Source organism: Lutjanus erythropterus, chromosome 10 (genome assembly GCF_056507025.1).
Source record: "Lutjanus erythropterus isolate fLutEry1 chromosome 10, fLutEry1.hap2, whole genome shotgun sequence".
NCBI classification, from domain to species: domain Eukaryota; kingdom Metazoa; phylum Chordata; class Actinopteri; order Lutjaniformes; family Lutjanidae; genus Lutjanus; species Lutjanus erythropterus.
The window spans coordinates 19,847,322-19,872,909 of NC_139326.1; the positions used below are offsets into that span (position 1 = coordinate 19,847,322).

The 25,588-nt window shown below is 39.2% G+C and overlaps 1 protein-coding gene across 1 annotated transcript; it reads left to right on the forward strand.

The window, feature by feature from the left end:
• The first annotated feature begins 871 nt into the window (after nt 1-871).
• LOC146320344 (tricarboxylate transport protein B, mitochondrial) lies at nt 872-25,576 on the forward strand. Its single transcript, XM_084728576.1, has 9 exons — nt 872-1,511; nt 15,634-15,741; nt 17,280-17,379; nt 22,144-22,282; nt 22,691-22,775; nt 22,921-23,025; nt 23,145-23,260; nt 23,392-23,465; nt 23,806-25,576. The coding sequence occupies exons 1-9, from the start codon at nt 1,400-1,402 to the stop codon at nt 23,918-23,920; spliced, it is 954 nt and encodes a 317-aa protein (XP_084584702.1). The 5' UTR covers nt 872-1,399; the 3' UTR covers nt 23,921-25,576.
• Nucleotides 25,577-25,588: the final 12 nt, after the last annotated feature.

Below are 25,588 nucleotides of genomic sequence, written 5' to 3' on the forward strand. Positions count from 1 at the left end.
ATGATCATATTTTTCAGTGGACCTCTTTGATTCAGAATTTTTGCAAAACCCTGTAGAACTTTTTTTTTTTTTTTTTTAATGGCTGTACAGCAGCAACAGCTATGGCCAGAGGCATCGTGATTTTGGGTCTTGGCAGAAATGGTACAAATTGTAAAAAACTGTACAAACAATGGTACAAATGTCTAACAGGATACTAGCAGTGCTGGAGAGTAACTACTTACATGTAACTAAGTAATTACATTATGATAATTATTTTTAAATCATACAGTTACTGGGAAAAAACATACACAGGGATTAGTTTCACATCTTCTTTTCAGTTCTTGGTGGACACCATCACTCTTCTTGATTTAGACCTGTTTCCCACAATACTGGCAAAAAAGTACATGCATAAGTTGCATTAGTGTTTTTGGTTCAAACTGGTGTAATTTTCTAGTAATTAAAGTGTGATCAATACATTGTTTCCCAACAAATCCAGACTTTATAAACTTCATTTTTTAGGACCGGTCAAGATTGTATCAAAGACATTTTAAGGTCTAAGATTCAAATTGTTGACTGTTAGACTCTGTAGGGTCCTGCAGAAACCCTGTACAAGCTCTCTGGAGGTTTCAGCCTCTATTGTTGATGGCAGGGAGTTTTAACAGCGATAAACATGGTTTGTGCAGGGTTGCGCCCTCATTTCCATCCCTTTCTGGACCCAGCCTGACATTCTGGTAACCAAGCTGCCAACAGCTGATTGATGGTTTCTGTCTCAGTGAGAGCTGCAGCGGCTTTGTTTGGAGAGGGTGTGGCTGGGCTGTACGGAGGTCTTACTGCCTGCTGGTACCTCGGGAGGTTTTGGTAGTAAAAGATTTAATAACAGGGCAACCTGATTGAATTCATCCTCTCGGAGCAGCTGTATTCATATGGTAATAGAGACACAAAGAGGCTGCCCCGCCCTGTTTCGGCTGTGGAACAACAGTGGCCGCTCTCCTCACACCCAGTGCTCCTAAGTGTCAAACCACTGGATGCTGTCACCCCACACGCTTCGCGCTCCACGGAGAAACAGCAGTTCCACGCGGCAGCAGGATACGGACACAACTCTTTGTCCGCCCCTCTTCGCTTCCTGGTTGCTCAGCTCTCTCTCTCTCTCTCTTACGCACCACTGTCGTGAACCAGCGCTGCCATGGTTACAAATAACAGATATTGAATATAGAAGATCCCAACTTCCTTGACTGTCCTAGTGTCCGCCCACTGTCAACACAGAGACCCACGGAGTCTCCGGGATCACCTGCGTCTAGGAAAGAAGCGCACCACTCAGCCAGCTGCGCGCTCCAGTCCACTTGACAAAAACTGCAAGCTGCCTACTTGAAGATAAAGCTCAGTAGACTAGAAGAATTTTAGTGTGTATTCTCGGATAATTATGCAGGATAAAGGCACATTTATTAGCCCTTTTTCCAGACCGAGGTGTCTGGCGGCAGCTGCTCCGGCGGGGAAAGCGAAATTAACTCACCCGGGGAAGGCGATCCTGGCAGGTAAGTTCATCATCATCTGTAACACGGAAAAGTCAACAGTAAGACTAAATGTCACTGGTTATTATAGTTCCAATGAGTTCAGTGTGGAGTAAAACGGTATTACACACATATATTTCATTTATAGCATTTTTCCGGTGCGCAGTGGAGCGAAGTGTAGAGACAAAATAGCAAACATTTAAAATAAAGCGTGGAGTTGAGGAAAACAGAGTGATCGCACTTTAAGAGGACCGAAAGTCAAGCAAGTTACTCAAGAACATTAAGTGCTAACAAATATACGACTGAAAACAGGATTACTACACATGATGACTTTCTTTTCCTGCTTTTTTTTTGCAAGCATCACAAACGACATGTCGCTCTTAAATGACACGTTTCACTTCATGATTAGGGGCTGAGACGCTGAAGTGGTGCAGCGGCGGCGCTGCAAACACACACACACACAGAGAGTGTGTATGAAAGCTAACACAACATTTTAAGATTAGAGTCGGACTGATGCGGATTTGTACCAGTATCAGGGAGTGAAAAAAAATAATCTGATATCAATACTGGCAAATATGAGTATCCATTATGTTCGGTTAAGAAAGTTTTCATACAGGCACATATCAGACAACACATACTCTGATAAGATAAGAGATGACATAAAACTTTATTACTTCTGAGTGAAACAATAAAAACTGAAATATAAAGTGTGTAAAGAGTTAAATGCAAAAAAACAAACAAAAAACAACAAAAAACCCCAGTGTCAATAGAATAACAACATGAGATGAGCTAAGTAAAAAAAAAAAAAACCAGTCATAATTCTCTGTTTCCAGATTCTTAAATGTGAATATTTTCTTTTTTCTTTTTTTTTTTAAAACTTCTCTGTGACAGTAAAGTGTATATCCTCGGTTTGTTTAAGGATGTCATCTTGGGCTCTAGGAAACGCCAAATGAACTTTTTCACCGTTTTCTTATATTTTATAGAACAAACATCTGATTGATTAATTCAGAAAATAATCCACAGATTAATGGACAATGAAAATAATCCTTTGTTGTGGCTGTAATACGGATATAGATTGATGTAGCTGTGATAGTAGTAATTTCGCCTGACTGCTAACATCTGTCTGACCCCGTGACCTTTGTAGCCGTTGTAAAAGAGAAATGTGGTTTTCAAAGCTCAACAAGAAGACAGTCATTGTCTTCCTCTGTCCTTCTGTCCTGACAAACAGTTCTGTCCTATCTAGTCACGGTCAGATCTTACCTGCTGCACTGATGTGATTTTATCAAAGGATCACCTCTAGTGCACTTTACATAATGCTGTTAGAGTGGATTGATGCAGGCAGCAACGGTGTAGGCGACACTCCTCAGACAGTACATCGTCTCAGGTATGAGTGAGTGTGTCGTGGTCTGAGGACTGAAAAATATAACACAACAGACATCTTTAATGCTGAGCTTTTGATTGATCATATCAGGCATTTAAACTGTTGATCAATCTATTGATTAAATTTGGAATAATGGTTTCAAAATATTGACATTTAGGGCCTATGCCTACCATAAGTAAGCTGAGGCAAAATATTTCATTAGTTTTATCAGATTAGTTTTCATCAGATTCATTTATTATGTTGTTCAGAAACAAAAAAAAATCTTTTCACTGAAGCTGTAACCTGCAATGGTTTGATGTTTTTGCTCGACAAATGAGTAAAATGGTTAATAAATTTTCAACATTTTAACAAATCAATTGATTGATGGTTCAGCACGTAGCCATTTCTGTGATTCATCAGTTTATCCCCACTGAGGTTCAGGAACTCCAGTCCTCCTCTCCTGCTGCTCTGCCCTCCTCTAACCCCCGTCGACCCCCTCATGTGTTGATGATGAGGGTGCAGCAGCTCCAGCTGATGAAGAGCCTCTCAGAGACGCTCCTGATTTAAGGCTTCATGCTGGTGTTTGGCAGCACTCTGTTGATTTCAGCCCTGTTCTCTGGAGACAGTTACATGCTGAATATTTTATCATTTTGAATGAATTCCTTTTGATCAAGGATTAAAAACAAACTAATGATTATTTTAGATTTTTTGCTGATTATTTTATTGATTAATCAATTAAGCATTTTGGCTATATAATGTCAGAAAATAGTGAAAATGTCCAGTATCAGTTCCCATAGACCAAAGTGGCATCTACAACTTGATTTTTTATGTGGCTAACAGGTTAAACATCCAAATATTTAGTTTACTATCATATACATGGAAAAAGTTTACAAAAGCACACACACCCAAATGCAATACACACTAGATGCTGAAAGGAAAAATCAGTCAGATAATGCTCCCATGAACATTTATTAATATACCACCAGGGGACGTTTTGGCTGGAAGCCCTTCTTTAAACATGAAATAAATTCAGACTTCACACCTTGTCTGTCCAACGGGTCACCTGACAGGTCATGTGATCACAATTACACACAATTACATAATTTATTGTACTCGCAGTGTTCACAATTTTAAATATTTCCTTTCCTTCTTTGGTTTGCCATTTTGTAATCACATGACCAGTCAGATGACCCCTTGAACAGGTACATGTTTTGTGTGTCTCTGAATCTGTGTTATGTATAAAGAAGAAATGTCACATGACGGTTATTAATAAATGTTCACAGGGTCACTATCTAGTGTGTGGACTTTTCCTTTATTTTCTGTCACATATCACTAGTGTGCGAAATAATCGGGAATTAATCGAGTAGTCTATGAAATGTTTGCTTCTTTGTCCAACCAACAGTCCAAAAATCCAAAGACTCTTCATTTACCATCACAAATGACAAAGGAAAGCAACAAATCCTCACATTTAAGAAGGTGGAACCAGCAAATGTTTGACATTTTTTACTTGAAAATGGCTGAAACTATGAATCAATTATCAAAATAGTTGGCAAAACATTTTTTTCTTTGGTGTTCCTGGTCACAAATAATTAATGTTTTGATATGATATGTACTCTTTCTGTTGGAATTCAAGATAAAGATCCCAATCAGAGCTTGTTAGCCACTTCTGTGTGAACTGATACACAAGATAGTGTATCAAAAAAAGATTCAGATAATGTTATAACATTTAAAAACAACTGTAGAGTTAAACATTTTATGGTAAGAGGAGTGAGAAGAATGAAAAAGATCTCCTCTCCTGACGCATGTCATTCTATTAGCCACTGAGGAATGGAAATGTGGCCGGTAAGACCTTCCCCATCCCCCATCAGTCCCGTGCAGCCTGATTGACTGGATATGGCCCTGTGTTGCTCCCTCTTCCCCTCGTTGTGTCATTTAGCTCGTCTCCAAGCCTGTCTGTCCAGTTTTGCAACAGCAGCATGATTTCCATCTCTCTGTCTCAACTGTGTGCAGCCTCAGACTCCTCCCGACCTCACTGTCAAGAAATCATTGATTTATTGCTGCCTTTCAGAGGTTTTGGAAATGAAAGTGTGTGTAGTTTGATGAAAGTACATGTTCAGAGCATCTCTGGGATGACTCAGATAAACTGTCACTTTGAGTTTGATCTGAGATATCGTCCATCAGAAACTACAGCTGATAGTTTACATCGGCAGATACAAATTCTTCTCACTCTGTTTATGGCCGTTCATAAATCTAAATGGCACCTCCCCCAGTGTGACATGCTAATGCTACGTCTGATTTATCTGTTATGGTTAACAGCAGGGCTGGGTATTGGTTCTCAATACATTTAAGGTATCAGTTGAATTAAGAAAATACCAAGTCGTATACAAATTATAGAAAAAAAGGCTACATATTTTACTCACAGCCAATCACAGCAAATGCTCTGTGTAAAGAAGAACCTTTGAAAAAAGGTATTGAATGAAGGACTTCACTGGCACTGGTATCACTTTTGGTATTGGTATTGTAATTTTTTAAATGATACCCAGCCCTATTGGGTAGTAATGGATTACATGTAATCTGGATTATATAATGAGATTACAAAAGTAGGTATCTCTAATCATCCCAGATTACATTTGAAAAATATGTATTTAATAGTTACATTGTCATGGATTACTTGCTTACATTTTCGATTACATTTTAAATATTGCAATTTTAAATTGTGTAACTTTTTCTTTAATGATAACCAATCCTCTATAACTGGCTAAAACTCATAAAGTTACTTCTCTCAGATTGCCAGTTTTGTAGTGAGTGGAAGTGATTTCACTGATAATTGTTTCACATTGAAAATCGAAGCAGGGCTCAGCAGTATGGACTGCCCCAGTCCTAAGGTCAAGTAAAATGCCATGTTGGGCAAGTAAATCTAGCAACTTGGTTGTCCGACTGGACAAGTGATAAGAAAAGAATAAAACCATTATCGTTTAAGTATTGCTTCATGCCAAAATAGCAGAGAATGTCGTTTTCATCTTGCATTTCATCTTTTCATTTCTCTATTTATTGTCATATTAAACTGAATATCTTTGGTTTTTGGACAAACAAAACAAGACATTTAAAGATATCACTCTGGATGGACTGGGATGGACATTTTTTACAATTTTCTGACATTTTATGGAGGTTGCAGCTCTAGATCAAACATGACAAATAACTAGTTTTTACAGTCATTTGATTACCTCTAATAATTAAAACAGTTTGTACAGGGACAAGTAAAAACTGACTTTGGGCACGTAGATTTCTGATTTTGATTTTTGTAAAAGAGGCCTCCTTTGATTTGAAAAAACAGCAGCAACAAAAACAAAAAGAAACAGTATCCCACATGTTGAAGAGTACACACAGTTACACCTGTAGTTTGTACCAGCACTGTTAATGTAAGGATGAATATATAAAAATAGTTGTGGAAGTCAGATTTTTCTGTCTGCATCCATTTTCTTAGAATAAGGAGAAATATTTCCAATGTTTTATCTTGAAGTAAAACAAAAGTGTTCCGATTAGATCACACTGATTGTACCATTTGATGCTATTTGTCCCAGGTGTATATAAGCACCCAGGTGTCTGCATCCAACAATGCTAGTCGCTTGTTTGTCTCTGCTGTGACTGAAAAATGAAAACAATAAAACAGTTTTTTAGCATGTAAAAAACTGTTGTAACAGGTACCACTGCCATGTCACTTCACACTACTGTTAAATCTTAGTATTTAATTTTTGAATGTGTTGTTCTTTATAGCTACTATAAGGGGGTCGGGTGTGAATAGCTGAATAGCTGCTGTGTGCCTACTCATAGCAAATGAACACTCTGTTTTATAATACAATGGATTGCATTTATAATTACAAAATATGTTGTGCAATTTGTATTCAGTAACTGATTTTATTTCAAAAAAATATTCTGACCAAACCCTGGTTAGCAGTATGTCTGTGTGGACGGAGTGAACTACACAGACATGCCCCGAAGGCTCCAAGTAGACAAAGCAAGAAGTAGAAGGTCAAAGCTTAATGGATTAGAGAGCCTACATCGACAGTGGTCAGGGAGGAGGAGGTCTGTGAGCTCTTTCTGCTTCTATTGGTTAGTTCAAGTCTCCTCTCAGCAGCCACTGGTGATGACTGAAGTGGAGACACAAGTGGAAGGAGGGAGAGTTTTATCTGTGCGAGGCCTGAGGGAGAGACAGCGCTCTAAATGGGTCCCTGGTCCTGATTCGCTGGCCGTTGTGCATTCATACACTCATGTGGCATTCGTTAATAACCCTCATGAGCAGAGTCTGAAGCAGAGGGATAGACAGAGAGAGGGAACGTTCATTTTTTCATCTCGATGTAATGATAGATTGGATTTCCACTGAGAAAGCCTTGTTTTTACGTCACTTTTCCTCTCGTCCGTCTCGCTCTCCAGCCTCGGGGCAGCCAGTTAGCTTTTTTGAGTGGTTGTCTCCTCTCAGGCTCAGAGGGCTCGTCAAACTGTGCGCTTACTCCCCGTTTCCTCGCGTCACAGGTGACGCACGTAGTCACCTCCCCTCCAGTGCCCGCAGACCCCCAACTACTGGGAAGCAAGATAATAAATCACAGTGCAGTCCTCTGTCCACCACCCTGCCACCTCCACTGTAACAGCCTGTCAGCTGCATGTTGGTAGAGAGCAGCCATGGATACAAACAGGAAGCAGCACAGTAGGCTGATCTAAATTTAATAAAGGTGTAATATTTTACATTTACACATTCAAATGTCTAAAACCAGCTAAACATATCTTATATATTTTGTTCAGTTTTGTATTCACATTATCCCAAATGTTTCCAACAAAGAGAATCCATAATTTTATAGGAAACGGCGCATTTAATTTGGACACAATTTGCTATAATTTCTGGGAGAACACATATGTTATAGCAAATAGCTACAGTGAGGTATGGTGTACATCGTAGAAAAATGGTGTGCTCAGTTTCCAGATCGAACGACATATTCCCTCAAACAGTGTGCAATAGAGTGCAACAGGCTTTGAGGTGCATTTTCCTTCGTGGTGTTACCCAATCAGCAGTGATGTGTGTATAAACACACCTGTGTTACAAAGACAGTGCAGTACACAACAGGGTGTTCAAGGCACTACCTTTTCCATTCATATAAATGTCTGAGCGTGGCTTTGACAGCGCATCAGAGAATGAGGAAGAAAGCTGGTAAACATGACTCAACACGAGTGAATTAAACTTTAATAGATTAACTCATCTGTGAACATGATTTCTGCCTGTGGCATGTCAGATAGATTTTTTTCTAAGTTTATAGATTGTTTATCTGCCTTCTAGCCAGTCATCTGTATTAATTAATCACACTGTTGTGTAAAAATTAACATGCAGAGACTTGAAACCTGTTTGAGAAAATCCATCAGGGTGAACATACTACGTACTTGCTTAAACATTTTTGTCAGTTATATAATCAAAGCGGGGTAATTAATTTTCAAGTAATTACGTTGTCGGGGTTATAAACACTCTTACGTCTTAGACTTGAAAGATGGTTTCCCAACAAGAATTTGTTAAAGGTTTTAAAAAGCTATGTTCTCAATCATATCTGCTTCTTGAGCTGCTAAACGTTCCACTATGTTTGCAAACTGGTCACTAAGCGCTAGTCTGGAAAGACAATGCATTGTACAGAGTATTTTTACAGCTTTATTACTTTATCCTGCCTCCATTACATCTATGTATGCTCTGTGTGCATACATGCATATACTAGATGCTATATATAATGTTTTGTATAAAAAAATTTGGCTGACATATTGACAGAATATTTTTGAAAGTTTTATCGATCTCGCCCCCAGAAATCCAGTATCCATCGGGCTCTATGTTTGTCTGTTATTTGTTTTGGGGAGTTGAAATTTTCACAGCTTACTTTGACAATACACATCAATGCTTAATAGAACTCGTTGATTGAATTTTGGATGTCGGAGCTTTCTTGAATGCACCAGACGAAGATGAGTTTTCAAAAGCTCATCATAGTGTCATAAAGATGTGATAATGTATGAGGGACTAAACATGCACTCTAGTGGTTTACAAGCTCTGCAAGTTGATATTGATATTGTAGTAAAATTTATTTTAACGAATACACTTTTTCTGCAGCAGCCATTTTGACATAAAATAGAAGAGTAAACACAGGTGTTTCCAATGATACTAATTAAGGTTCCTTTTCATTCAGGTCAAACAGAGTCAGGGTGCATGTTGACTTAATTAGTATCATTGGTAACACCAGTGTTTACCCTGTGATTTCATATCGATATGGCTGCCATGAATAAGGTATATGGCTGTAATTAATCAATAAATTAGGTAAGTAACAAATTTATAACATGTAAGCCCGCTGGTTTTATGTACATTTGTTAAGAGCCTGGCATCCTTGTCTCTAGCTGCACACGCTGTTAAAACAACGTGTGCGTAGCTGTCCTGTTCATAGAAATCAGTGTACAGTCTGCATGCTCCAGGGATCTAAGCAGTTCGAACATTTAGCATGTAAAATTAATCGACATCCGTCCTGTAATTAAGCATCAGTATAGCATTAGGGAGTGCTGCTCAGGACAGAGGAAGCCTAAAAGGCCAGACGTCAGATGAATAATTCTTTTCATGTTTTACGCGAGGCAAAACTGAAATATTGAGGCTCTATTAATAGGACACCTCATGTTTGAAGTACATCAGTCCTCTGGCTACGCTTTCCATTTGTACTGGAGATATGGACACAACATCTTTCCCTCAGACTCTGGAGAATTTAAAGTGAGGGATAATCATCTAAATAAGGAACATCTGGATGAATAATAGATAGATTCTGCTGCAAAAATGCTTATTAATTTGCTGGCCTGCACACATACGCACACAAGCACAAACACACACATGTAGACGCACATTGTTGACTGTTTTGGCTGAGTTTTATCGGCTGAATTGAACTGAGAAAAATAATTTTACATATATTTATATATTACAGCAAATGTGCTTTTAAAAACCCACCATCACTCTACAAGGCGGCGAGCTTTAAAAAGTGTTTTTTTTTTTTTTTAAAGAAATGGAGCTTCAGATATGTTTAGAACCTGCCACATTCAGGGGCCGTGCTGGATTGTCAGTCCTTATTGAAGTTTCTTAGTGGACCAGATGTGCTGGATGCTCATTAGAGTCACGGAGGCAGGTAGGACAGGATTTCAGGAGACAGGAGACTGTTCCTCCCTGTCAGCTGGCTGTCTGCCGGCTCACCTGGCCTCCTCTGTGCCGCTCAGTAGTGCAAAAAAAAAATGTGGCTGTGAGTTTGTTTGTGTGCATCTTGCATTCATGAATGTGTGTGTGAATGTGCACATACAAGTCAGTCAACAACTACTTTAGTAATTGGTAACTGATTAAGTAACAGGAAAGGAGAAAGCTGATTTGAAAGGTCAGTTATTTGATAGATTGGTTGATAGTGTGTAAAAATATTCATTCTGCCCGAAAGAATAAATTTGAATGACCTTAGTGATCCGCTGACTTTTGACCTAGTGCCACCACCAGGTCTTGCTTGAACATGACAGTGTGCCACTGCACAAAGCCAGGCCCATAAAACAGTTGTTGTCCAAATTTGGCTTGGAAAGACTTGATAAGAGCCCCACCATCAAAAAACTTTGAGACAAATCTGAACTCTGACTGTGAGCCAGGCCTTATCTCCCAACATCGACGCTAACGCTCATGTGGCTGCATGGGAACAAATCCAGTTTCAACATTCTTGTGGAAAGGCTTTTCAGAAGATGGAGGCTGTTATAGCAGCTTATTAAAGAGATTGTTCAGATTATTTGATGTGGGTTTGTACTAGGAGCTTATCAATAGTCTGAATATTACTTACAGCAGATGCTGGTCTGCACATCCGCAGTTATGGGAAGCAGAGAGGGGCACCAGCATGGAAATTAAACAAGGTACTGCTATGGACAGGGTCAGCAACAAAAGGTAATTTACCCACTTAAAATATGTCAACTTAAAAAAAAATTTAGAATATTTTTGCTGCTTTATTTGACAAAATCAATAATTTTACCTTGAAGAACATGGGAGTTGCTGGTCTACTGATTTTGTTAATGTGTTTACGTTATTGGTGAACCCAAACTATTCTTTTAAAACACCAAAGTCCCCCAATAACACAAAGAAATTAAGAGATGGTGGCAGCAGTAGACCAGCAACTCCTGTGTTCTGCAAGGTAAAATTATTGGTTTCCTCCATTGAGTTTGGTGGCTTTGGAAAGAGCAATGTTTGACTTATATAATGGTGGTTTCCCATTGGAAAAGGCTGTCTGATGGCCAGGTTAAGTGGTGAAAATATTCAAAATATAGTGTACACTTAAACTGATACAGATTTTTTGGTGGACTTTTTTAAAGTAGCTAAAATACATTTTGGTGCTGATCCTGTCCATAGCAGTCCATTGCTTAGCTTCTGTGCAAATCAATAAGTAGCTCATACAATCCTGCACCAAATAATCCACCCTTTAATGGCTATGATTGTGGAATGATATGTCACACACTCATTTATAAGTGCAAATTTCAAGTGTCCCCACACTTTTGGCTATCATGAGCCAAAGGTCTGTCAAGTCTCTAAGAGTCTGTGGAAGCAGATTTGTACCAGGCACTCTCTATTTTTCACTGCTTTGGGTTCTGAATATCACTCCAATGCCATTTCCATTTCTTTTCGTGTAATAGTGAGTGTCAAAGATCTATGTGGATGCATTGATTTTATGACACAGTGTGGAGAGAAGTAGTCGGGGGATGAGGAGAGAGGAAGGAGGTGCTGCTGAGAGAAAAATGATCAACAGGAGAGGCGAGCGAGCCTGTGAAGATCAAGATTAATGGCCGTTTTTCTCGAGTAATCCTCGTTTGACAGCTACACTGGAGTCATTTAAGGTGGTGTCTGTGAGTAGTGTGTGTAAAATGAGTGTGTGTTTTAGATGTAGGTTGCAAAATGGAGTAGAAGACAAACAAACTGCTTCTCCGACGCAGGCGCTGTGTGTCTGATGAGGATTGATCGTGTGTGTGTGTGTGTTGCTGAGCCGTTGCTGGTTGGGTCTCACATGCAGAGTTGTCTTGGCTGAAAGCAGATGAATGAGGTTTATTGTTTTTCTTCTTCCACAAGACACACTGACCCACTGATCCACGAATCAGGACAGCTGGAATGCAGCATCGTAATAAAGGCCATGTGATTTCTGTTATGTCTCAACTGGTTAATATTTACTTTGCTTCACTAGGATTAGAAGTTACAGCGAACCAGCCTGCTGGTTAAAGTGTTGTGTGTGTGAATGTGTGTGTGAGATCACATGAATGTCATGACTCAGCTTAGTGGTGCTCACAGTTTTTATGAATTGTGCTGATGAAGTGAATCCAGGTATAATCAATGATGGATGTTGGCCACTTAAAGCTGGGGTAGGCAGTTCTGGAGAAAGAGTTGATTGCTAAATTTCATTCCAAGCTCGTCAAATACCAGCGTTTTAGGCTGGAGGCAGGGTAAGGCGTTGAGCAATATGAGGCTCAGCTGGGAGGTGTGTGCAGGCTGCAAGTTTGCTGTGTTCCTCGTGCTGTGTTCGTTCACTATGCACGTTCACTACATCCAATAAACAAAGGAAACTCACTAAGTGTCAAGAAAGGAAATATTCTTCAACAGATTTTCCTTATTAAACAGAAAAATACAACTGTACATCTTCTGAATCCAAGCATTGCCCCCAAAAAACAACCAGCGGTGGCCTGGTAGCTCAGTTGGTAGAGCATATGACCCATGTACCGAGGCTGTGAGTCCCTGATTTTCTGTCCTATCAATTAAAGATATAAAAGTCCCAAAAATATTGAAAAAAACACACCTGGCTATGGATTCAGCCAGTCATTGATAGTCCAATCTCTGTCTTTGATTGGTTGGTTTTGTTCAGATTCAGTTGATTATTGCAAATACCATTATGAGCTTTAGGAAGAGCTGGAAGAATCTGATGTTTTCACAAATCCTCTGTCTGGTGTGCTACTGTCAGAATATAGTGACAGCTTCAGCTGACAAAAAGTAATTTTTATAAAAGTAATCTACTGAAACTTTAATGATTATTATGCCAGTCATCACAGTATTATCTCAGTACTGATGTGCTGACATTAACTAAAATACTCAAAAACAGAAGGTAGAAAATCAAAATCATGTTCATCACATTAAATAAATTAAATGGCTTTGTAATATTTAGGGAGACCAAAATAAAATTCTGTGAATTTCAGAAAAAATATAGTTTGAGGTATGTACATTGTGTGTGTAATTTTAACTTGAAATTCATTCACATTTCAAAGCTGTGAATTACAGTTTTGTTGCAGTCAGATGGAGGATAAATGAGGATATTAGATAAATGTGCAGGCTTAAGTAAAAGCCATTTTCCCATATTGATCCCTCATTAAATCAGCCCCAAGAGGAGACACAGATAGAGAGAAGTAGATGAGTCAGAGGCTTTTAGGGGATTTAGTTTGTGCTACAATGCCATCTACTTTTAGTCCTAACATGTATGTCCTGGGTTAAATATATGTTTTTATCATTAGTGGGAGCTCTGCTTCTCAGTGCCACGGTGATAAAGGTCGTGTTGGCAGCAGTGACATGTGAGAAGAACCAAACTGCGGAGCCAAATGACACATATGCATGTTATTAAGTGAAACATTGCTTCACTGGGATGTGGAAATATGCCAGAATACACTGAGAAAAATAAAATCCACAAAACATACCAGCAGAAAGAAACAGAAAGAAGCTTATATTCAAGCATCAAGACATATTTTTCTTAAAACAAAGAAGGAGATTCTGCCAGTTTTCTCAGTACAGCTTTCCATATTTCAAGAAATTTCTAGAAATAAATTATTACTTTCAAACAAGAAGCAGATAATGAAAATGCCAATTTTATCATTATTTTATTTCAAGCAGAAGCAGTTGGAAACAAGATTTAAAAGTTTCTGACTTTGGGTTATTATGGTGATGGCAATTACAATATTATATGAATTACTATTGTGATAATGGTGTTATTACACCTTGCTGACAGGATGATGTCACACAGTTACACACAGCAACAGCAGGCGTGTCTGAGAGCCAGAGCAACGTTTCTACCGGTTTCGTGGTGGAGGAGTTAGTTTGAAAAAGGGGAGTGACTTCAGTATTGTGGTTTGATTACAACAGATCAAATGCACAATAAACAGTAATATGTAAGAAGTGCAAGAAGACTGTAACAGCAAAAGTGAGCAATACAACAAACTGGTTTAAGAGCCATATCACCCACCCCTACTGACAGCCTTACTTGAAATAAAAGCAGGTGAAATCATGTAATTCCCAAGTTTTAAGACAATAAGATTTTAGGACACAATAATTGACTGAATCACTGTTTAAAGCTCTAAGTGTACAACGTAAGATTTAAAAAATCTGACTTTGGCAACTTATAGCGATAGGATCATAAGAGTGCCTGAACAGATCTAACACTGAGAAGAAAATGATCACAATAAAACACACACACCATGCTTGATCATGTCAGCCACGATGGTAGGACGCTAAAAGTATTCAACATATAGGGGCTTTAAGGTGGGCAATTTTTACTTACTGAAATGCAGGTAGTGCATGGGAAGTATTTTCTTAAATAATAGCCCCTTAGTTTCATAAGTAGAAGTTTTTTATTTTTTGGAAATACATACTAAGATCTGATCACAGCTTGTAATTCCCAGAAACAGAGAAATCAAAACCACTTCCTGTTTAAATCACTTCTCTATGAGCCGGATTTGGACTTTTCATGTGAGAGAAAAAGACATTTCAGTCTTTTACTTCCCATTCTTTAGTTTGTTGTGGTCTTGTGGTAAATCAATTCTGAGTTTCCTGACTTTGCACAAATACACATCACATACAGTAAAATGTTCCTCATAATTAACCAGAAGAATTATTGCAGATCAGTAACTTCTTTTGTTAGTTGAGGGGCATGTCTGCATGTTTCTGTGTAACCACATCGTGCCTGTGTGTGTCTCTTGCACAGTGCACTTGTGTGTGTGTCTATGTCATTGAGTTAATGGAGGGTCTTGGCCTGGGTAATGGAGCCCCTCCCCGCAGGCTGAGCGGATAATTTAATTAATGTCAACCCGCTCTCTATCCTCCCTCCTTCCCTTGTGACTCATCTGTGTTGTGCATTAGCCTCGCATTTGGACACTTGTTCTTATCTACTCAGCTCATCGACTGTGGCGAGCTTCAGGCTGAACCCTCTAGTGGTCACTCACATGTTCGTTCATTCATTTCATTCAGTAGTGTATATTTTCCTCTCTGAAATCACACACTAAACATACAGTGTGGTACAGAATATTTGGGAGGTAGCTAAATTTTCTCACACAACCTCCTGTCTCTGTTCCTCAGACAGTAGCGCTCCTGTGTGCAGTTTAGCTGCAGCAGAAGAAGCAGTTGATTTATCTTCGCCCAGCTCGTTACTCTTCTTCCCTCAGTAGCAGTGCTTTTAATGTTTATGGAGGGGAAGCCATTTGTGGAGTCATTGTAATGATCCATGACGTAATGGGACCTTCTTGCAATTCATAACGGCGCCAGGGCACTGACTGAGTCGGCTCGGTTAGGCTGCCACCTGGCAGGCGTGGTATTCTAAGTTTAAGCAAAATGTCAACAACGTTGCCTGACCGCAGAGAAAACCTTTAATTTCCCTCCTTACTCTCACTTTTTGCTTGGTTCCAGGTTAATTTAAGCCTATTCTTTTTTTTTTACTTTACATAAATAAACATCTGATCTGATTCTCTGTTTTTCAGGTGGAATTGCAGGTGGCATAGAGATCTGCATCACCTTTCCCACAGAGTATGTTAAGACCCAGCTACAACTGGATGAGAAGGCCAATCCACCCAAATACAGGGGAATAGGTGAGTAAGATGTGAATTTTTGGAACTGTGTGAAATGTGGGAATTAACTGAATATCAAATATTTGCCAGTTCAGAGACACCTATCACTGATATAAAACATTTTCCTTTTTAGTAGATTTTCTTTTATGTCAGCAACATCAAACCAATCTAACACAATGTTAAAATGTTTTTTCATATATTCAAATTTTGGTCAAAGTTGACATGTTTTGGTGTCAAAACGGTATTTTCTCAAGCCTTCCTAAAAACATTTTATGTGACCAGACACAAGTTTCTGCATGATGGATGCATGAAGGAGAGGAGGGTATCTACCTATGCTAATGGCTGGATGGGAGTTTCTATATAAGCCGTTTTTGCTTAAAGAATGTCAGTCCAGTTCAGATTTTTATTTTTCCATGAGAGCAACTTTTTTTTGCAGTGAGACGGAGTTAAAAACTCAAGAACATAAACACTATAAAATAGCAATAAAACAGCAAGGCAATTGAATTTATTGAAGAGTTCACCTTTGTGGGAAATATGCTTGTTTGAAAACCGATACTAGTCCCATGTGTGTTAAATACAAAGCTATCAGCTGCCTGTTAGCTTAGCTTAGCACAAAGACTGGAGGCAACGGGAAACAGCTAGCCTGGCTTTTGCTGGTAGCCCTTTTGTTATGGAGATGCAAACGGAGTCAAACCAAGTCAGCAGATATGCATGGAAAATGGGCTTTTATCTATCTATCTATCTATCTATCTATCTATCTATCTATCTATCTATCTATCTATCTATCTATCTATCTATCTATGGGATATTCTGTTCTGTTCTTCATCTTGTCTTGTTGCCTCTCTCAGGAGCTCATTATCTAATTACCCATCATCCCCAGGTACATTAGGGATTCTGGCAGGCTGTCACTGTGCTTGTTTATGTGACTTAGAACAGACCAATGCACACATGCACACTCACCGTCCATGCATACCAGCGTATGCACGCACACGCCCTGGATGTGTCAGTGTTGGCTGGAGCTCAGAGGATCGGAGACCGTGCTAATGAGCGCTCCAGACAGCTGTTGCTTTTTCAGCTCAGTTGTGCATTTGGCGAGATCATCCGAGCACGGATTACTGGACTGATGTCTTCAGGAGTAGGAAGCAAGTTCAAAGAAAAATGTGAAGTTTGGGAGAAATCAGTCTGTGGTTCAGTTTGTTCAATTTCCCTTTTCATGATGCTGATGAACCAAAAGTGAAGGACAGATGTTTGTGATATATACTTTATCATGGCCATTAATACTTGATAACACAGAACAAATATATACATTAAAAAAAAACATTGTTGCACTACATTGATTGTGCTATTTGGAAGGATTACCGGTTGCTATTCTGTCAGCTGGGATATTCTCAAAAGGATTAGTGCAAAAAACATATTTTTACAGAGGAAATTGTCCACTGTGGAATTTTCTTTTTGTAATTCGTTGAATGCTTAATTCTGTACAGTCAAACCACTAAATACTAAACTGTGTCCATAGTCATTTTGGACAATCTGTAATATGTGTATGTGTCCTTCTCCAGGTGACTGTGTGAAACAGACGATGCAGAGTCACGGTGTTAAAGGACTGTACAGAGGTCTCAGCTCACTGCTGTATGGATCAATACCCAAATCTGCTGTCAGGTGAGTAAATTAACTGAAAACAATGTGAAATATTAAATGTATTAGACTGATACATTTGCTCAAGCACAGGTAAAATTTGCAATCTTAAATTCTACCTGTGTAAAGACAAAAAGTAGCTAATCTCAGATATGAAGTAATTGAATAATTGATTGACTAATCACATGCCTCTTTTTCAGTTATTTTACTATTTTACATGGGATCTCCATGTAGTTCTTTGAAGGATGAAATGAGTTCTCATTTGATTCCTCCAATCAGTAAAATTAGGACTGACCAAAAATGGATGAATTAATTAAAAAAAACACAAAGTAAAATCAGATTATTCCTCTTTACATTGGTCGAGCTTCTGATGAATTTTAGGTGATATGAAGTCTTATGTCTATTCATTATATTTAACCTTTAAAATAAATGATTGCAATCCAAATTCAAAGAGCTCAGGCAGGTTGTCTGCACACTGCAGGAACACTGAACATGAATGAGCACAAGATGAATGCAACCATATATTCTGACAATAACAAGCCATGATGAGTCCTCTGTATTTATAAGTTGATCATCGGTTTATAATAGTCAGTTGACTTTCAATGCAAAGCTAAGCCCATTGTCCCGAAAACAGAAGCCCACTGCTCCAAAAGTACACACTCAAATCAAATCAAATCTGGAATCAAATCTACTGATTGACATGACTGTCAGCCTCACTACTTTCCAAACTCCATCAACATATTGCCCCATCTAGTGGTTATAAACATTTATTCATTCAGAAAGATTATTAATGATTTCTTAATACTCATAATCAGACACTTACTTAATTTCACTACATGTACAGTGAATAAATCTAAAATTGGAAGTGTGCTAAATCACAATAACCAAAACAAAAATAGTCACGCTGTATCAGAGTGAAAGTTTCAAAGGAAAAAATACTGGCCGTAGCATTGTTGTCATTGAAGCCAGTGTTAAGTAAATAAATTACATATTTGTCCCTTAAATGTTTTGTTACTTAACATTTTTTAATGTCTTATGTTTGTAATGTAATAAATATAAAAAGGCAGAGCATATGCTTTCCTTTTTGTGTGTGTAGTGACAGCTGGAATAAAAATGCCCGCTTTTAGCTAAGCCTTTGTGATTTTCTACCTGGAACCACTAACTCACACTCTCCAATTATTCTAGCCCATTACCCACAATGCAAGGCATAAATGCCACACTCGCCTTCGCTATAATTACGTTATTCTTTCACAGCAATGACATTTATCTCCTGACAAGTGCACACACACACACACGCACACGCGCACACACACACACGTGTTGCACAAAACCAGTCAGACGCTTTTATTGTGACTGTTTTTTTTTCTACATTTAATTCTTTGATTCCTTCCCTCTCTTCTTTCTTTCTTTCTTTCTTTCTTTCTTTCTTTGTAAGTGTGTGTGTGTGTGTGTTTGTGTGTGTATGTGTGTGTTGTGCTGGAGGGTAGAGCCTGTCTGTACGATGGAGAGACAGGCTCAGCCAGCCGGAGCAAAGATGCCACTCAAACTCAGGCAGGGTCTCAATAGGGGTACAGAGAGGGAGACTTGTGTTGGTGTTCTGTCAGTGGGTGTGTGTATGTTTATGTACTGTGTGTGAGTGTGTCTGTGTGTGTGCTTTGTGTTCGTGTGTGTCAGTCAGCCCTCAGCACCGTTTCCAGAGGGAGTCTGATTGGTTTTGTTCCTGCTCTAAGGAACACTCCTCTGAAGAACTATGACATGTAGGATTACAGAGGGTTATCCTTCTGCACTTGTCATCAGATTGTATTGTATCAAAAATGCATATAAATGGCTGCATTGAACATAAAATACAGATACAGAAAGTGGCTATATTATAGATAAAAATATAACCTGGTGTGTCAAGTTCTATACATTTTAATTTAACTATTTAGTCCGATGGGTCCCATTTTTAGCTATAGACACCTTAAAAAGAATCTACTCGTGGCTCATCTGTGCAGTATATACATAATTTTGTTCAGCAAAATATGTTATGTTTTCTGTTTTTTTATATATCTTGTAAATCATCAGTCCTGCTGTTTTTACTTATTCTGATTTAGGCAAAACAAGAAAAGGTGAATAAAAATGCAACATGATGGAGAGATTGAAAGTCATTGAGAAGGAAACAGTTCGATTTGATTTATAGAAAATACCTTGGCACTTTTCCATTGACCACGCTTCCACTGAGTCGTCTGTTCGATCTGTTCTTTTTTTACTTCCTCTATCTTCCATCCCCTCCCCCCCTTTCCTATCGCTCCTTCGCCTCCCCCATCCCATTAACTGATTGCCTGTGCACCATCATGCACCACCCTCTGCTGGAGGGTTGTCAGGGAGGTACGAGAGGGACAGACAAGAGGGCCTTTGACCTTTTCCTCCCCTCAACTTTTCATCCATATTTACATCCCTCTTGTTCCTATTTCGTCCTCCCTCTCTCCTTTACCTCCTCTTCTCACCGGCACCACTGACCTTGTATGGAGAGCCACTAATGAAGATTGGGCAGCACTCTGCTGTCCAGAATGACTCATCTGCGACTGTGGATGTCGGCCAATACATGATGTGTCACATTTTAAGTGTGAAGTTTAGTCCACTTGTTAGATGGGTAGGGGAGAATTCGGAGAGTAAATTGGTGCAGGAGCAGGCCTGGCAGAGGCACATTTCTCTCCAGCAGCTTTTAATGAATAGCATTTGTTTCACAAGGTTAGTTATTAAGTGCACTGCCATCTCCGTGCAGTCTAAGCAAGCTGTAGGGAAGTGCACTTTTTCATTTTTTACTCCCTCCAAAGCGAAAAAGCTGTTTGTAGTCAGCAAGTGGTGTGCATAAAGCGAGAGACGAATGGATTTATTTTTATGTGTTGTTTGTTCCTGCTTGACAGAAGGAGTCAGTTAATATGTGGAGCCTGTCTTTCAAAATAAACTGAATCTGTGCGAGACAGTGGAACAGATGTGGAAGGTTAATGAGCAGAGGAAAATCTTTCCATACACTCTCAGAAATAAGGGGTCCAAAATGGTTCTTCCTGAAGGGCTGAGGTTCTACCCATTACCATTGTCTTATGATGAACCTTTTTTGAAGAAAGGGTTTGTCAAGGGTTCTTTGTAAGACTGAGGGTTCCAAGAAGAACCCTTTTAAGCCTTTTAAGAGTTATTCAAGGATTTTTGAAGACATGAGAGTTAAAAGATCCTCATCTTCAAATATTCAAATGTTTATCCATATTTCAAATTGTACTTTCAATGTAAATGAAATCAATGTAACCTGAACCTTTCACAGATGGTCCTAGGTATGACCCTTTATGTTGGGTTTGGGGTAGAACCCCCCAAAATGGCTCCAGGAGGAACCTTTGTAAACGGTTCTACCAGGATCCAAAAGGGTTCTCCAATGGGGACAAGCCAAAGAGCCCTATATGTTTGTAGTTAGCACCTGTATTTCTAAGAGTGTAGAAAGGCAGACAGAAATGAAAACTAAAATCTCATGAGCCGTGTATAAGAGAGTAATTCAGTTGGAGGCATATCGATGGCGGCAGGTAAACGGTTCGAGCAGACTGAGAAAAGACAGAGCGGAAAACAAGGCATTCATCAAGACCAAGTGTCTGTCCTCCCCCGCCTCTTTGCTAAATGTACCGGGCAGCGTCCAGCCTTCACCACAATTCAATTCCATCTATAAATAACCTTTCTTGTAAAGGACTCGCTGGCACAACATTTTCTGATTGCGGAGATACATAAAGCACACACACACACACACACACACTCTCTCTCTCTGGGCTGGCTTCCATGGCAGCTGTTGCTGGTCACTCGTTGGTTACTGAGACACTGCAGTTTATTGGTGCATCTTTAATGAGGACGCAGGCAGGACAATAAAGTAAAAAGCCCCGAGCATATTCTGCACTTTCAGCAGTTTGTCTCCACTAAACATCTGAGTTGGAAGGAAGTTTCTTGCCTCGAGGTGCATCCGTGCTGGTGGTGCTTTTATTTGTACTCAGCGAATCATGGAGTGGAAACGTTCTCGTCCACTTCGGCAGGGTTTCTGCTGATGAGAGGCGGCAGAATTATCTTTCTAATACCAAGAATCTCATAATTTTTTGACTACATTGTCAATTCTATTGTCATTCTATTTGTTTGCTTTAGCCTTTTACTTTAGCATTTTTAATAAACCCAAACACTGACAGGAAGATGATCCTGGGTGATTAAAGCTGCATTAATCAGATTGTAGAATGGTTTCATAATTTCGCCTGAAATGAGTGAAATAGAGCGCCAGCAAACAAGAGCAAAGGCACAACCACAAACAACAACAACACACAAACCAACTGATCAAGGCAGCAGTTGGCTAAAAATGTAAAATGACTTTCTTTGTCAATGAAGTCTGGTTGCTTTGAACAGAGTGATATGGTGCCTGAAAAAGGATTTTATTCTTTAAAAAAAGGTCTATGTCTGCAGGGATCCTTTCCATCGTGTTGTCAGACACTTACAATAGCAATCTGAGCCTGTCAGTGGCAAAAAACACTTATAGTGGACTTACTTTGATGGTGCACAGTTGCTGGGAAGGATTATAGTTTTGCTTCTATGAGCTGCAGAGCTCTTGTTTAATACTGTCCTCATTAGTCACATGACATGTTGAAAAATTTACTTAATATGTATCATATATCTGTTTTGCAGAGTTGTACGGTGTAAAGCTCATCCACTTTTAGTAATGTAAGAATAAGGCCTTTTAATAATATGTTAACTTGTCTCATATTTCCCTGCTGGCTCTATTCTGTTGCTCAGGTTTGGGGTGTTTGAGTTCCTCAGCAACCATGTAAAGGATGAGTCCGGTCGACTGGACAGCACCAGAGGCCTGCTGTGTGGGCTTGGAGCTGGGGTGATGGAGGCCATTGTGGTGGTCTGTCCCATGGAAACTGTCAAGGTATGTTACCAACTCTGTTCTGTGGTCAGATTTTTGATTTGATTAGTTTGATTAGTTTGATTTTATAGTGCTATGCATGAAGCATCTGCCTTGTGTCCTTTGTGAATTTGTAATTTTTGTATAATAAGCACATGTATAATGTTAGATCCACAAAAAAAAAGCTTATATGTGTTTTTTTCTAATACTCTCTTGGATCTATTTTAAATCAACTGCTGCATTTGTTATTTCCTCCTCAGCTAATTATATTTTCAGTACAGTGGTTTGGTATTGTGTCTGCACATTCACTGAGCTCAGTTTAATTTGAATGAAAGCCAGAATGAACATTATTGCTGTCTTCACCACCTTGTGTGTCTCCCTTCTCTGTAATAGTAAAGTAGCATTTTCTCATTGGGCATTTCTTTTCTTAAGGTTAAATTCATTCACGACCAGACTTCAGCCAACCCTAAATACAGGGGCTTCTACCATGGAGTCAGAGAGATTGTCAGGGAGCAAGGTAAGGACCAGCTCATGTGCATGTAATTCACCTGACATCTACTGGTCAGACAGGGAAGTGCAGCTGAAAACTGTGTTTAATAAAAACTAGCATCCAGACATGATGTTGTTTACTAAAAATGTACCCACTTATCTTGTCTCACCAGGATTGAGAGGGACGTACCAAGGTCTCACTGCCACGGTCCTTAAACAAGGCTCCAATCAGGCGATTCGGTTCTTTGTGATGACCTCTCTCAAGAACTGGTACAAAGGTCAGTGTGCATAAAGACGAATGTGTCTCACCAGCTCAACATCCTGTTCAGTTCTTCAGGACTAAATTTGCATTAAAGTGTTCACTGTTACTGACTCCTCTGTTATGTCATTTCACTAGGGGATAACCCCAATAAAACCATCAATCCCTTGATAACTGGAGCCTTTGGAGCCGTAGCTGGAGCAGCCAGTGTGTTTGGAAACACCCCACTGGATGTCATCAAGACAAGGATGCAGGTACATCATATGATGGCAGTTATGAAGCACAGGTTTTTGTGTTACTTCCTAGTGTTTTAATTCAAACTTGAAATTTTGTCACCATCTACTGATATTGATTGGAAATAACTGTATTTTGTTTTCTTCTAAAGGGTCTGGAAGCACATAAATATAAAAGCACACTGGACTGTGCCTTAAAGATCCTGAGATATGAGGGCTTAGCAGCGTGAGTTTACCTCCACTTTTTTTTTTTACTTAATTCTCAACATTTTGATCTTATTCTCGACTTTTCAACTTTATTTTCAACATTTTGACTTTTCTTGGCAAATTTGAAAAAGTAAAAAAAAACTTTCTCCTCTCATTTTTTTCATGTGCCTGTCCCTAATACTATTCCTTAATATCTGGCCCATTTTTTCCCCCAGTTTTTATCTTTATAATGCTTTGTGTTTTTTGAAATATTGTATAGAATTTCATGGTTGTTTGTTACTGTAGTGCACCTGGGAGCAGAGATGCATCAGCCAATTTTTTATATTCACCCCTCTCTCTCTGTTTGTATCCATTTGCAGTTTCTATAAAGGGACAGTTCCTCGGCTGGGCCGTGTGTGTCTGGATGTTGCCATTGTTTTCATCATCTATGAGGAGGTGGTGAAGGTCCTGAATGCGGTCTGGAAGACGGACTGAGCTGGTGGACATACAGAGAGAGCAACTTCCTGCCCCCCAGGCGTCAGACACAGATCCGAGTTTTGCAGACCTAAAACCAGCTGCTGAAGGGGTGAGCCAGAGTGCTGAACTTAGATCAGTGTCACATGCTAACCAGGAAGTTAAAGAGCTCAGACAGGGGCTACAAAGAAGAATAAAAGGCTGAAAAGAGGCTTGGTGTCGCACACATCTGGACAGCTGGAGTGCACGCAGAGCTTTGCTGCTCAGCACCAAGACACTTGACAAGACCAAGGGTCAGTTTCACAAAGTGGGTTTATAAGATCAGCCAAATAATTGTGAAAAAGTGTTTCATCCCAGAGATACGTCACCTCTTTCTAAATGGGAAAGAAAACCTGAATATTAAGGTCCATGACTGCCTAAACAACATTTTTGCTACTTTTTTTCACATTACCTGGCTCACTTTCTATGTAAACCCACTTTGTAAAACACCCTCCTGCACTGACGAAGACGTTTTTAGTCATTCACAGCTGTTTTACCGATGTTTACTGTGAGTGTGTAGTTGTCATACTGGGTTTTCTTCAGTTAGTGTTGCTCTCTGTCTCATCCTTTGCCTAATATAAACCCAGAGGAGCCAGACTACAGCTGGTTGCAGTTTACAGTCACATAAACTGCAGAAGCTTCTGTAACAAGGCCTTTAATAGAATGATTTTACATTTATAATATGCTGATTATTTTTATACAGTGCAGATTCTAATTTAGTTCATTACCAGCATTATATGTTTTCTGTAAAGTAAGATATATTTTATTCCTGTGCCAAATGCCAAATCTGTTATACTATGAAAATGTTTTCAGAGTGAGAACATGCAAAAGTAGCTGAATGATCTTAACAAGAGAAGAGCAAATATTATATTGTAACTTTATAAATGTATTTATTGAAAGTTGAATGTTGAATGACTTGGTGGTTGAGAGGCTTTTTGCTGTTAACTTGTGCCACTCGTGTAATCTGGTCTGGGTGTAAAGGTGTGTTCGATATGTTAGGAGATTATTTAATTGCTGTATTTCACTGTGAGTCTAAATGACCCACCGACACTGAGTCATACAGACATATGAAGTGACCTCAGACCTCTTTTTCCCCTTCAGTGGAAGCACTGCTGTTCATCAGGTCTTATCCAAACACCAGGTTCCTACCGCTGGTTGGTCATTTGTCTCCTGTTTACATTAGAAGCAGTTTCCAATCTCTTTTACCCTAATGAGTGGTTCCCAACCTGGGGTCCTCCACTGGGACACAAGATAAATCTGAGAGGTTGCTAGACAGTTAACCCTTCATAAGTCCCGCCCCTTTTTTGCTATTTGTTCCAATAACTGGAGGACCCTTGGTCAACTTTCTCCTTTCCTCTTTCCTGTACTTAGATATGTTATGTGCTAGACTTGTCTGTGTTGAAAAGAAAAGAGGTTGCTGAGGGACCTGTAAAAGTGACATATATATTGTTATATCTTAAGTTAGCTCATGTTAGCAAAGAGCTAGATAACTAGCCAGTCTGCATCAATCATTAGCTAGCTAGTAACATCTAATAGCTAATGTTAGAAAAATGCTTCCCAGCTAGCTAGATAACCTACATGATTTGTTAGCTAGCTAGTTAACATTAGCTAATGTAAGATGCGATTATGTAATGGAGTGTTAGGCAGTGG

Coding starts and splice junctions, on each gene's coding strand:
- LOC146320344 (XM_084728576.1), top strand. CDS start 1,400: ATGCAGGATAAAGGCACATTTATTAGCCCTTTTTCCAGACCGAGGTGT. Junction 1,512..15,633: donor GGGGAAGGCGATCCTGGCAG/GTAAGTTCATCA, acceptor TCTGTTTTTCAG/GTGGAATTGCAGGTGGCATA. Junction 23,261..23,391: donor TCATCAAGACAAGGATGCAG/GTACATCATATG, acceptor TTTCTTCTAAAG/GGTCTGGAAGCACATAAATA.